Genomic DNA, 15,043 nt, shown 5'->3' with positions numbered 1-15,043 from the left:
GGTAGCAGAGAAAATGACGAAAATGAGGTTTTCATTTTTCATTTTTGAGGTACTAAACAGTAAAATTAAAGGCTAAGATTTTTATTGGGCATAGTTGAGGATATTTTCTAGGGCTATTAACGGATGGAAACACGATTTGATGAAGTTGACTCGATAGAATAAATTCCCAAAGTTACCTCTATTCGTTTTCTATTTATGGTTTTATTTTTAAAATAAGCGATTTGAGATTCTAAATCTTTTACTAAACTAAAGTTCAGAAATAACTTGAGGGCTTTTAACGGATGAAATTTTTATATTGCGTCTTATTTAGTTACTATGTTTAAAAATGTGGAAAAATCGTCCATGACGGCTTGGACAATCTCAATCAGTCGCGCGGTGGCGCTTACGGAGGACGGACGCGTGTCAGTTTTTTGGCCGTGACAGTTCGCGATTTGTCAATATTTTTGACAATGATGACTTTGATGAGTCACAGTATAATAATATCAGTGTTACTGGAGAAAGCTAAAATTTTTGATAATTAAGAATTATCAATTTTGTCTACCTATTGAAATTTAAATCGTTCGCATCCTTTTAAACGAAGACTCTACTCATGATACATAGTACATTCCTCAAATATGAGACAAAACCAATGAGTTAAAATTACATTTTAATAGTACCTACATACAATCGTCTTACACTCTTTAGAAGAGCACACTGACACAAATAAATAATAAAAAATTAGGTCAGTGGGTCAAATATAGGGGCAGCTGTTAGGCTAGTTGCCTAAAAAAATTTTTTTAGTCCGTAATGTTTAATATCAAAAAATATTGGACACATATATTTTTATTTGTCAATCTAACAAATAATTACATAGTTATGGTGCGTTGAAGTTGCGCACGACGTCACAACGTGCGGCATTTTTAAGCAAGCGTTGACGTCACGGGCCTCTTCTTATGAACTTTGGGGCGCTTTATCTCTTTAAATTTTCATTAGTTTGAAAAAGTGAAAAATATGTGTAGAGTATTTTTTGATAAGTTAACTGACGGACTAATTAAAACTCTTGCTTTTTGACCCAGGCAACATCCCCATTCTGTTTACTCGGCATCTGGGCTGGAGAACATGAATCCTTGCTTACAGATGCAGATGTAAATAGAGTTATAACTGGACAAATTTTACATAAAATGTTTAACAGAAATCAGTTAAAAGACACATACATGGAATACCAATAAGGTTGCTGAAGGAAAGCTACCTATTATAAACTAGCGGCCGCCCGCGACTTCGTTCGCGTGGACCTCGCTTTACCCCCGTTAGATATGATGTTTTACCTCGTTTTACCCATGTTGATAGATGGCGTTTCACGGCTTCCCCCGAATGAATATTTACGAACGTCATACCGTAGTTTGTCCAGTGCTGTAGATTTTAACCAATGACGATAGATGGCGCTTTTTAGACACGTCTTATTTATTTATTGAAATTTATTTACCACATATCGTCATAATGTTAATCTGGGTTATAAACAATAATACTGTAAAGTTTCATATAGCATTTACTTACAGTAAATATAAGTTTGGATTGTGAAATATATAAAATAAAAAAAGAATATAACAAAATAGGGTTTCAAATTACCTATCTAGGTATATCTAATATTATAAAGAGGTAAAGTTTGTGTGTTTGTATATTTGTTAAATTGTAAGGGGTAATATCGGGATCTACTGAACCGATTTAAAAAAATCTTTCATCAATAGAAAGCCACATTATATCTGAGTATAATAGGTTATATAAAAACCGAAAAATTCCCGCGGGCGAAGCGGCGGGCGGAAAGCTAGTTTATTTATAACATAATTTATTTGTGTGGACCTATATTAACGAGAGATTACAAGGCGTCAAATATTTCAAGAAAAATTTTAAAAACTATTATAAAGCTAAATTTTGCTCTCATAGAGCCTTTACCTACTCTGACAAATTAAGACTTGGAGAAGAAACAAATAATAAAACTATTTAACTGTTCTGAAATGAAAAGCTTGATTGGGTACAACACCTGAAGTTATTTCAGAACTTGATTTCATTAAAAGACTCCAAATATCAAATCGCTTAGGTATCTAAAGTCAAACGATTCTGAAATGTCAAGTGGCATAAAGTTGGGACTAATGAATAACCCATTAAGATAGTAGCGCCCTCCTGTCAGTGACATACCTGGAACGATAGAGTATTGGAATTTGGACAACTAATAAAAATGCTTTGTCCTAAATGACTGACGGATATGGTAGAGACCTGAAAGTTGTTAGGTGTGTTCTTTGTATGACGTAGGCATCTCATAAGAAAAGATTTTCCGAAATGGGGTCATGAAATGAAGGTGGTGAAAAAAGGGGGCAAAGTTTGTATGGGACAAAGTGATTCCTTGGTTCAATCTACTTGAAATTTAGCTTAACAATTCCTTAATATAATTAATGAAAGACGTGTGGAACGGGTAGAAAGTAATTTTGGCAGTTATTTTCTTCGAAGTTGATATCAATACTACTTAGTGCCTTTGATTTAATAACTTTTTATTTTTACAAGTGTTTGAAAACTCCATTTCAGATTGTGTTCAATGTCAAGTGAAATCTCAAATTGAATTAATGTCTCAATCTCAATGAGGAGACTTTGTATTTACCTATTCCTAGAATTCCCCTAACACCGTCAAATTACCCTTTCGAATTCAAGACAGTGCAGTTTCCCATCAGTCTGCTTCGTAATGACTATAAACAAAGCTCAAAGTCAAACTCTAGGAACCTCTGCTGAAACTCCCATGAGTGTACAGAGGTACGCAGGTAACCGCGTGTGATGCTCATAGTAATTTTCGATACAGAATCCCGTACATACGTCATACATAATATAGAAAGAAAACACCCAGACCAATACAAACAAATAAGTTTTTTGCAATTTTAGTATGATATTTTTATTTATTAATAAACAAAATTGATGCGTGTACTGATTAATGTTATTAAGCACAAGCAAAGCTTCGTGAATTGCAACAACTATAATTTATTACCCAAGCTCTAAATAATCGCTACTAAGAGTAACTTTTCATTAAATGTTTTTCCAATCGCTCAAGCTCCCAAGGGCCTACCGATAGGTCGGGTGACGTAATCTTGAAATCAGAAGGTCGGGCGACGCCACGGCCACTTTGAACCTTGTTTACTTCTGCAGTTATATTTTATATTTATTTATTCGATTCTAGAATATATTCCCAAAAAGTCTGAAAGGTGTTTTAATTTGTATCACTTATCCTTATGGATATGATTTGTATTAGAAAGTGTTGTGAGTGTGACGCTTGAAGGGAAGGAAGTCAACCTAACCTAACCAACTGCGTATTTCTATACTGTGTACTTGAAAATTGTGGCGGGAGCTCTTTGGCGCGCTGTCTTTGGCGAAGAATTGCGCGCGCAGATTTTGACAGCGCGAAATGCCTACTTTAGCCGAAATACCAAGCCTTAAGTACTTAACCCTTTCCAATCGCAGGGTTGAAGCTGAGAACTACTACTCGAAATGCCTGGCGAAGCTGGGCACGAAGCTCAGCAAGGCTTGCAAGGAGAGCGTGGGCTCCTGCGCCGAGGCCTGGAAGCACGTCGCGCTGGAGATGGAGAAACGGGCTGAGATACACAGGTTAACTAACTAATTATAGGTATACTAGCTTTCCGCCCGCGGCTTCGCCCGCGTGGAATTTTGTCTGTCACAGAAAAACTTTATCGCGCGCGTACCTGTTTCAAAAACCGGGATAAAAACTCCTATGTTCTTTCCCGGGACTCAAACTATCTCTATGCCAAATTTCATCAAAATCGGTTGCGAGGTTTAAGCGGGAAAGCGTAACAGACAGACAGACAGACAGACAGAGTTACTTTCGCATTTATAATATTAGTTGGGATAACTCAGTCAGTACCTGAGGCTGCTCCCATCAGCACGGGAAAGGCGACTTTAATAAAACATAATGTGACGTGAGAACATACAAATATGAGGGGATCTGAAGTCTCGACGTTTGACCATCACCTAAACACCCTCCCGTACCGCTTTTATACCTGAGGCACTGTTAAGTGCTAGACCTTAAAGGATAGTTTTGAATGCGACGTAGTGGTAATTTAATTATATAATAATGCAAATATGGCTTTAGGTCACATATCATTGACTTGTGTCGTTTTAATCATCTTGGTGTCATGATGTATTGGTTTTATTACGCGTAACAATCGTTTTATTATAACGAATTCAAGTGTGACTATCTAATATTCACGTGTCGTTCCCATTTCAGAAACTATTCCACAGCTCTATCGGAAGAGTTGGTGAAACCAATGAAGCATGTCATTGATAACCAATTGAAACTTAGAAAAAAGGTAACAAAATATTTAATTCATTGACGTGACGAGGTCGTGGAGGTTGAATGCTGTTATGTAATTAAAAAAATAATATTTTAGATTGAAGGTAACGTGGACAAAACAACGCGCACTCTCACGGAATGGAGGACAGCGGAAGCAAAATCGAAGAAACAATCCCACACAGCGGCGCGAGAGAATGAGAAGCTGCAAGACGCTACGCTGGAGACGAGGTCTGCTACCCTATGGTGTACTTGACGAAACAATGCTCCTTTTATCTTTTATCTTAGTAGCCAGGACATTTTTTCGATCAAGCTTTTTGGAAGGATCCTTCGTGCTATGCGTTGTTGCGATGCGATTTTGTTTACAGCCACTGCGAATTTTGTCTTTCGAGGGTCATGAACAGCAATGACAACCGCCAAATCGTTTGATTGCAGCCGAATATCCCGCAGTTCGAGTGTAGGTCACATTCCACATTCCATCCTGAGCACGGCCAGGGCTGAGAGACACGCACACGTCACGAGTGAGAAGGACGCCGCTAAGCTGCAGGTGAAGAAGAGGAAGACGGAAGATGCTGTTAAAAAGACTGAAGTCGAATACTACAATGTTTGTGTTCACGCTGAACGCTCTAGGTAAGAAGACGGACTTTGCTTGAGCAGTCGACAGCACACCAACTACTCACGTTGCAATATGGTATCTATTACAACTGGATAGATATCACAATATCTCCGCCTTGATGTGCCGTCGGCTGAACTTCCGATCTTTAATGTACCTATCGAATGGTAAAATAAAACGTCTCGAATATTTACAGGCTAGAATGGGAGTCGGGAGTGGTGAAAGGTGCTGGAATGCTGGAGTCTCTTGAAGAAGAGAGGCTGGCTCAATTGAAAGCCTCTGCTGACTGTTACTTGAGGCTGACGGCTGCTGTACCTCCTCAGTTAGCTGAAGTGAGTACAAAAGTTTACCGCTTTAATAACATATTGGTTTAAGAATAACTCGGGCACTCCAAAAGCTCTGAATGTCTTGACTCACAAAGACATTAAGAATCTCACCTCTCTTGCCAAGTGCTGCAAGCCATTGAAGGTGAAGTTTGACCCAAGTAAAGGTCTGCAGATTGAATTAATAACTTTTTTCATTCCAGTCAACAAATACGTTAGTGGGTCCAATAAACAACGCGAACGCGAACGTGGACATGCGAGTGGTGCGAGGAGTGCGCTCGGTCCCAGCAGGCGCCAGCGAGCAATTGCTGCCAGACTTCTACTGCGAGCACACCACTCTTGCGATGAACAGGGAACGACGGAAGCAGGTACGCTAGCCCCTTAAATAACGGAGAAACATCGGCTTAAACAAAATAACAATCGTTGTGTGCGCTTGGCTCTCAAGTGCTGGAGAAACATCAGCTCAATAAAAGACAATCGTTAGTTTTAAAAACAATTATCCACAACGTGGAAGCTCTTGGCCTGTATCTCACCTGATGGTAAGTGATGATCAGGCCGAAGATGAAAACGAGCTTCACCCGAAATCCTCAACCACGGAGGAACTGGCTATCTTACCTCTAACTGCGGGAATACAACAATGCTTTTTTTAACATTGTTGTTATGGCGACAGACTTAGGTGGTAGCTAGCCAGGCGGACTTGGAACAAGCCCTAATATCACCAACCAAACCGAATAGAAAAATCTGCCCCCACTGGGAATCGAAACCGGGACCTCTGCGTCTGAAGCAGGTGGTCTTACTACTAGACCACAGAGACGGTTAAACAGCAGTTTGCTTGCCCTTGAACCACTAGAGAACCATCAACTGACACAAAAAGCAATCGTGTGTTTGACTTTCCAAATATTTCACCAATCATCTGATATAACCATCGATGAGTGGTCTACGCTTGACTTAGTACTGGAGCTGGACAACCATCTCTTCAGCTTTGGCCGTTTTCATAGCTTTCCTCTTCAGTTGACTTGATGATGTGATGACAGTTATGTAGTTACTGATCTTATTGTACCTAATGTAGGATGCTGTAAGCACTCGTATTTCTTAGTAACTTTCGATCGTATGGTTAAAACTGGCCAAACTGTAAAGTTTGATTAGTGCTCCTCGGAATCGAACCCAGGTCTTATAAATACCAGAAGATTCGTGAATGTTGAATTGTAGACAATTACGAAGATGTTATTCATTAGAAATGGACAAGTTAAAACAATAGGCAAATGAATATTGATCATTTGTGATCTTCGTCATGCTCACGTCACGTACCACCTACCTATCTGAGAAAAACGTCATGGTATTATTGTTTCCAAGTTTTGTTCGTTAATGCTTGTAAAAGATGCCACAAATATCAATAGAGTCGCAAAATTGTAAAATTCAGATTCCATTCTGGCTGAATTGTTTGAAATGCTCTACTTTTTTGCGTAATGAGCGCGTGGCAATCCTATGAATAACAGAGTCCATCATTCCATGCAATTTAACGATAATTAACACCAATGTCATAGGTTAATCGAGCTAAATTTGTTTGCAGGCGCTGATGAAAATCCTCCAATTAGTCAAACAGGATATAGATAGAGAGCGCAAGTCCAAGCAAGGATTGGAGAAGTTGTCTATGGCCATGAAGCAGACGCCTACCTTCGGTAGCGACGACTCGCAGCAAAACGTAGCGGACAAACTATACCACGTAAGATAGTGTTTAACTATGAGACAAGGTCTATGCCAATCATTAGTGATAATTCGCAATGCGGGTTTGCTAATAGCACCCTGTGTGTAGGAATACATAGCATTATCTTATAATTACTCTACTCTTTTGTCCAACCCGGAAAGGAGATCATTCAGGCTTCATACATTTTTGGGCCTTTTCTGAAAGTGCCGGCCAACAAAAAAATTGGTGCGTATTATTAGAACTAGCTATTTGGAGCAATAGTTAATATGGCATTAAAGTTGTAGGACCGCTCTGAACCAAGTTATACAAGTTCGATGATTCATCATTTTCATGCATTTATTGATTTTTGAAAGTGCAGAGAATCATATAATGATTATTGATATTGCTAGAACTAGTTATTTGAAGCATCTGTCATTATAGTGCGAAAGTGTAGTTTCATTGTCTGTTCAGTTATTTAAGTGACAAAAAAGTAGTTTTCATGTTACTTCATTTTCCACCAGTTCATCCATTATAATCTGAGCAATATTTATAAAACCTTCCTCTCACGAAGCCCAGGTGTATCTACGCCGTGTACCAATATCTCCACGACAGCTTATACACAAATGATTAGCCACTTCACACAACAAACGGAATCTGAGTCGAATATTCACATATAGTCCGGTCGCCGAGCACGTAGAAGTTTGGCCAATGACCCCAAGCTACCCATCATTATCGCTCGCACGTAATTATACCTATTGCTGTCGCGATTGTGCGACGGGCGGCCGCAGTGAGTGTGCGAGCGCGACAGCAACATAGATTCGTGCGAGCGAAAAAGATGGATAGCTTGGGGTCATTGGACGAAATTCTACGTACTCGGCGACCGGGCTTTAACAATGATGTTTAACGATAACGCAAGCAGGTAGCCGTTTGATGTAACGCGAGTCGCATGGATAACTGGATGACCTTCACTTCAGTTTTCAATGTCCCCGTCTCATTCACTGACGGGTATGCTCCGAGCCATCCTATTGGCTGGCATGTTTGCTCGTTTCTTCCCGGCCACAGCGACACTGCTAGCGCGGGCCACGGATGTATCTTTTTCGTTTCGTCATCGCGTCATTTGATCGCTAACTTAGAGCGGTCGGTTGATAATTGTTTTGGATCATGAGTTTCTAACAAAACATATATGTAATTATTTTCAAGTTTGCCAACACTTTAAAAGTCAATAAATGTATGAAAATGATGAATCATCGAACTTGTATGACTTTGTTCTGAGTGGTCCTACAACTTTTGTGCCATATTAACTATTGCTCCAAATAGCTAGTTCTAACAATACGTACCATAATTTTTTGTTGGCCGGCACTTTTAGAAAAGGCCCAAAAAGAATGATGTCCTTNGAATCTGTGTTTTATTCTACCAGATGATGCCATTTTGTTTTGCAGGTAAGATCTATGCTGACGTATTTAGAAGCTATCAGATACAAGATCACCACCAGCCTGAACGAATTAGACAGCAGGCCACCGATACAGCACCCGCTCGCCACTCACATACAAATCGTGAGGGACAAGCAAGGTCTACAACAAAGTATACTGAAGGTAACACACATTATGTTCACTTCAAATTATCTGTAGGTAGATGACACTCATTGTTTAAATATTAGACCACATTACATACTCTAGTACGTACGACTAATTTACCTCAATTTATCTAAATGAGGTAGAGTCACGCAAACTCACTGGATTTCCCCCATACAAAGTGTCATAAAACGTCATCATAATACAACGTTGAATGATATAACAGGCTAGAGACCAGCAGTAAATAATTGTACCTACTTCTACTCTTAGCCACACCTAAAGAATCATTTGTCAATCAATGTCTTTTTCCCCAGGTACCCCCATGGCTGCAAGCGGACTACCAGAACGAGGTGAACAAAAACCTGCAGCCAAACTACACGGCGTTGACCAAAAGCGTGAACGGAGGTGAAGAAAGAGAGCGCCGAGACTCCATCATGAGTCGAGCGTCCAGTAAACTCCGCATAGAACACTTATCGTTCAGAAGGAACACTGAGAACAAGAGCGCCCCAGTAACGCCTGTATGTGTGGAGATTCCAACCCCACCTATAAAGCCCTCCACTCCTGACGCCCCACTTCCACCAGAAAGCCCGTTAGATTGGAGCGAAAGGGGCGCGGGAGATGGGCTGTCAAATCAACACGACAGTGATTTTGGTAAGTTACATACCTCAACTGTACTGGCAAGTGCCATGCCTATTAGAAAAACCATAACTGAAGATGCTCCGACTAGAATAATCCGACACAGAAGATAGGTCAGCTTTATCTGAAGTAGTGCAGAGGTCACCAAGCTATCAAATCATATCAACTTTTATTTGCCGTTCAAAAGTTGGAACTTTATTTCTTCTGTGTCAAAAGAACATTGACCTCAATCTAGGTTATTATGTAAATAGGGCGGCGATAATGCTTTGCATAACTCTTAAGATTTTAAACATTAATTAGTATTGACATTCGATGCCGAATAAAGAAAAAATGCGTGATCTGAGTAGTGATAAGTTTCTGAAATGATACAAGATATTCTGGCTTGTGTAATTTAGCTGGTCATTTTGCGCTGTTTAATGTAAAACTATTTGGACGCTCTAACCAAATCCATTATCCTTCTAAATCCAAAGCCCCTTCTAAATCTCAACCATCTTCATTTCCAGATGAGTTCTCGTCCCAAAGCGACAGTTCCACGGACTTGACTGACATGATAAAGAACGACGCAGAAGACGCTCCTGCGCCGGCGCCGACCGTCGGCAAATGCCGCGCGCTCTACACCTACGAGGCCAGGCTTAACGATGAATTAACTCTCACACCAGGTAATTAAAAATACCTACGTACCTACTGAACGTAAAACACGCAGAGTAAATTAGTTCCAGAAAGAGTAATATCCACTCCGCTTTGGTGGAAAACGGGCCTTATGGGTCATACATTTTTGTGTTTCGAAAATAAAGTTATGGATGACGAAAATGTACGCACATCCAACTAAACACTGTGGCGTCTTATGTAGTTTATTATTGACGCTATTATACAAAACCATTGATGTGCTGTTGACTATATAAAAATTGTAAATATTTGCTAAGCGAATTACTTACCTACTGTAGTTTTCTTTCAGTGTACGTACCTACTTGTGTATTTTTTGTTAAAATTAAGTCCTTAGCAAATCTGCAATAACAATTGTTTGGCCAGTTTACACCATGCGAATGACCGTAATAATGTTCTCTAGGTAGGAAAATGAAGTATAACTAATGCACCCTCTGTTCCAGGGGACATCATCAACATCCACGAGAAGCAGGACGACGGCTGGTGGACCGGAGACCTGAACGGCTGCTACGGCATCTTCCCTTCGTCCTATGTAGAAGAAATTACTACCTGCATATGAGAATGTATGATAGAAATTGTATAATCTTAGGCCTTTATTCATAAAAACTGGAACAGACTTGAAACAGTTTCACTAAAACGCTGTTTTGTTTCTTCATTCTTATGCTCGGGTCACACTAACATCGCCAATGATGGCCACCCACTTTAGCGCGTTAAAAATTATCGCAATAATGGACATTGACGTTAGCCGTTAGTGTGGCCCGAGCATTATGGAATCAATCAATTTGACAGTGACTTTTTGAAGCTATAGAGATTCTAACTAAATCGTGGTCCTCAAAACCAAGTTGTGGCCAAAATAAAAGAAGAAGAAGAGATTCTACTTAAATAAAACTTTTTTTTTGTGAATAAGGGAGTGAAAGGTTAATCTAAAACTCCCTCTCTAGTGTGAGCATATAAGATATGCGGCAGACGACAAAAAAGAAACCAAGACAAACGTGACAAGTGGTGGTAGGGCAAGCTATATTTGGGTCGTATAAGTGCCCTGGAAAGGGCCTATGTACTGAATAAAATATTTGAATATGCCCTGGGCAAACGGCGCATACGTGGGGTCAAATGTTAAAAGTATCACCTCAGAGTAAAATATTCAATCAGAGCTAGCTTGATTGATGCGAATTCTTTGAATCCCATTTCTGCATTGCGCACCAATGTTCTCTTACATACAGGAAGTAGAGGAACATATTGGAGACTAGCACTCAAAAACAACGTATGGAAAAAGATATTCTACGCGGGTTACCTAAAATTTGGTAAAAATGTTCATCAAATTATCACATAAATAGTAGAGGGAGTATGTAATACCTATACGTATACTTTATTATATCAATTTTATGCAAACATTATTTGAACTTAGTGGGAAAAATACGCATAATGGTATTTTTATGCTAAACAACGCCATCTGTTTACTGACTTAAAGCAGTTTAATTTGTCTTACGTTATAATGAATGAAAGTAAGACATCTGAGCAAATATTATATTTTATTTTTAAATAAGTGGAAATGTATATAATGTATTATGTTATAGAAGTTGATCAAAATGAAACATTTTCGTTGAACGAAGTAACAAATATTGCATCAAAACTGAAAACGAGTGAGAGTTTAAAGTAATATATTAATCATCACAGTAAATTATATCTTAACTGTTAATATCACTACAATAACATCTGTGTAAGGAATTATTTAATTAGTCAAAATAAATATAAATCGGTTGACAACTGTATAAAATCAACAATAGAATAAGCGTATGTTTATATAATATTATTTGAAATGAATGTATGTGCTGATATTGTGATTAATATTTCACTAAAGATGTAAATTATTATATACGCATAAAGAATAAACCAAAGCGTTGTTTAATGTTGAAATAAAATGTTTAAGAATAAAAAGTTATATTATTTAAAAGCACGATGAAACCTTTTTAAGTTTATTTTTATAAAGAATGTTTTGTGCACTGCAAATTAATAATACTCTTTATAGAAAAAATACAAGTTATGCAGACCAGAGCAACACGTTCGTTCACAACGTTCAGTGCTGTCCTATAGGTAGGTGACCTAAGGTGGTAATAAAAAACCTTAAAATTTGGACATCGGGTTTAAAGTATATCAAAAAAGCAATTTTGTGAGATGACAACATATTATTTATTAAAATAATGTTCTTACATTACGTACGTTGGCAAGAAGGGACCTCTGTCCAAAAATATCTAGAACTAAATCCGTGTTACTTATTTTATCATTATCCAGCATTTTCACGTTCTAAAAGATACCAATCATACCGATACCAAAATTTTACTATTTATGTTATTTATACAGGTTTTATGATGTCTAATAACAATATTAATCAATTGACACGTAATAAATGTTACTTTTAGTGTTTCAGAAGCATTTATTGTCCATGCGTTGAAAAGTTTCGATATACCTAGTAAGTATATCAGAATATATGGCAGTGTTCTTAAAATACATAATATCAATGGTACAGTGCGACCAACGAGGGCTATCGTTTCTAAAATACTTAACAGTTGGCACCACTGGCTATTGACACGCCTCTACTCTACACTGCCGCCATTCTGATGAGTGAAACGATAGATCCTGAGCCCCGATTGCGCTAAATATTTTCAACTACAACGCAACTAGACGACGAACGGAAATCACAAATTCGTATCGCGGTGTCGCTTTGACAGCTAGTTCAAACGAAAACAAAACGCAACTGCTTCTTTATGTAAAAGCTGAAAGAAAGCTACTTTTTTTCAAACGCAAGTCAAACGCCTTCACGAACACGCTGTGTTTTCATGAAAAAATAAGGTTTTCGGACTTTTATGGAAAGTGATTAAATCCGTTGTTTTCTTTGTTTGCGCGTGAACTTTACTGTCTTTACCGCAATACCGAATTTGCACCTCAGCTGGAATGAAAAACGGAGCGCAACTGGAGAAGAAGCGCCAATGAATTGGAGACGTTAAAAATTAGACCAATCGGGGCACTGCTACCGCTTCAGCACTCACCAATTAGCGCCACTGTCTTCGCCACTCGCAAGTAAGTGATCTTACTCTACAGCGGCGCCAACTGGTGAGCGCTAAAACGACAGCCCTCATTACTGTGAGTCGAAAGAAAGTCTTATTATTGAATTACTACAATATTTAAATTTATAAATCACTTACCAAACATTAGGTAAATTTTGGACGCATACATTAAACTTTATTGTAGACAAGAATGCTATTAAACGAAATCATTTAATTTACCGAGAGAAGCAAAGTGTTTTAGGTTTAGCGTAATGTTTCGATAAAAAAAACTGCTGACGTGTATTTAAATTGATTACTATTATTTTTCACCAGCAGACAAGAAGTTTGAAGATAAGATATTACATTATTATCAAGATTTTTGCTATATCATAAGACTGAAATCTTAACGGTATGAGGTGCTAGATGATTTCACTCACGCATATTACCTTTTACAAGCCTATAGTCTAATTAATAACTCGGTACAAATTAGATTAATTAGAGGACCATTTTAAACTATTTTTAATAATCACTTATGATTTTTGTTCATTAAATACAGCGTTCCAAAACTTCAAAACTTTTATGCCTAATTTATTCTACCAATATTATAATAATAGGCGCTATTCACTTATTTCATCAAAATACCGTGACTTTGTCACTGTACGTTATAATCGCTACTGTTTTAGACAAATTGATAACATTTCACAATTAGTACAAAAACATTCAATTTATAACGAAGTTAAAGCGCGCCTAAATGTCTTGGTCCAATGAGAGCTATCGTTTATACCTAGCAGTTGGTACCACTGGCGATTCACATGCCCTTCTCTATAGTGGCGCCATCCTGGTGAGTGCATATGCGATAGTCTTCACCTTCACCAGTGTTACTGTAGAATAAGGTCACTGTCATTGGTTGGATAATGGCGAAGATAGAGGCGCCAAAACGATTCGTTGGTTCCTATGTCGGAGTTTTGAAAACAAGAACACAAACTGCATGAAAGTGTATCCACATTGCGCCAGTTACTTGCACATGCCGTTAACAGGCAAGGCAAGCAACTGGGGGCGTAGTGTGAGTTGACGTCAAACGCGTTCGATAGGTGTCGATTGCGGTAAAAAAATATGAAGATTTTAGTTCTGGAAAGTTTCCGCTAAGGGCGCTGTACCATCCGTCATACATTTAATGTCACTTTTTTACGCAGTTGATATCGAATGCGTTTGACGTAAACTCACACTAAGTACGCCCCCTGTTCCGTTTTATTTTAATTATACATCACTTTTTTGTGTCGTCATTTAGAAACAAATGGTAAATATACGAAATGTTGTCAATCTGTCATAATTACTTATTTACACATGGTACCGGTACCGATTGCAGACATTGAAAGTTATTTCATACTCTGATCACATTCCTTTTCGTTTATTTATATGCATAATTACATCTACACTATTTACCAATTTCATGAATAACTGTTAAATTCTCGTGTGATTGGACTGGACTAATCTGCCCTTACGAATATGCCTTATGTTATACAGCTAATCATATAAATACGGGTTAAAATATATTATTAAATGTCATTATAATACACAAAAATTGTGGCAGCCATTTTTGTTGCCAAAATGCGTTTTGATCTTACACACACTACTACAACCCGATCGAGTTACTGCGCACCCGGTAGCCGTGACGTCACATCGACGCTCGGTACCTCTAGTAGGAAAAACTTTCGAGTTCGTTTCGTTGCGTATTCAAAGTGTCATCGAAAAATTTTGTATGAAAAATTAAACAGCGCCCCCTAGGGCGGCTATAATATAGGGGGCGCTGTTTAATTTTTCATACAAAATTTTTCGATGACACTTTGAATACGCAACGAAACGAACTCGAAAGTTTTTCCTACTAGAGGTACGGTACGGATAGAGCGAACGCGAGGAGCTGTACGGAGTACGAGGGAGTCGCATTCCAGCGACGTACGCAGTTTGCTCGATCGGGTTGTAATCTGCACAATCGTTTGTTACTAACTGTAAACAATATAATAAATTAGTTGATAAATATTAATAAAATATACACCACTAAATTTTAATCACCGAAAAAAAAAATTCTGGGTAATGAGTTATTGATACTGATCCCATTTGTGCAAAAAAAAAGAGTAAAATAAAGTGACTCAAAATATCCTCCTAAAATCGGTAATTTATTGACACACGCGTC

General features: G+C 38.2%; 1 protein-coding gene across 4 annotated transcripts in view; it reads left to right on the top strand.

Moving 5' to 3' along the window:
- Nucleotides 1-11,567, top strand: part of Nost (Nostrin) — a 79,420-nt gene extending 67,853 nt beyond the window's left edge. For all 4 annotated transcript variants that reach the window (XM_028307184.1, XM_028307183.1, XM_028307185.1 and 1 more), the window contains 11 exons: nt 3,478-3,621; nt 4,259-4,340; nt 4,422-4,552; nt 4,757-4,951; nt 5,131-5,266; nt 5,461-5,625; nt 6,828-6,980; nt 8,381-8,533; nt 8,827-9,163; nt 9,652-9,807; nt 10,255-11,567. In XM_028307184.1, coding sequence (XP_028162985.1) covers nt 3,478-3,621; nt 4,259-4,340; nt 4,422-4,552; nt 4,757-4,951; nt 5,131-5,266; nt 5,461-5,625; nt 6,828-6,980; nt 8,381-8,533; nt 8,827-9,163; nt 9,652-9,807; nt 10,255-10,370 — 1,768 coding nt within the window. In that variant the 3' untranslated portion in view covers nt 10,371-11,567. The remainder of the gene's footprint in view (nt 1-3,477; nt 3,622-4,258; nt 4,341-4,421; nt 4,553-4,756; nt 4,952-5,130; nt 5,267-5,460; nt 5,626-6,827; nt 6,981-8,380; nt 8,534-8,826; nt 9,164-9,651; nt 9,808-10,254) is intronic.
- The last annotated feature ends 3,476 nt before the right edge of the window (nt 11,568-15,043 follow it).

The sequence above is a fragment of the Ostrinia furnacalis genome, unplaced genomic scaffold (assembly GCF_004193835.3).
Source record: "Ostrinia furnacalis isolate ACB-3 unplaced genomic scaffold, ASM419383v2 OfSCF2106, whole genome shotgun sequence".
Classification (NCBI taxonomy): Eukaryota; Metazoa; Arthropoda; class Insecta; order Lepidoptera; family Crambidae; genus Ostrinia; species Ostrinia furnacalis.
This window is presented reverse-complemented; position numbering and strand designations above follow the sequence as displayed.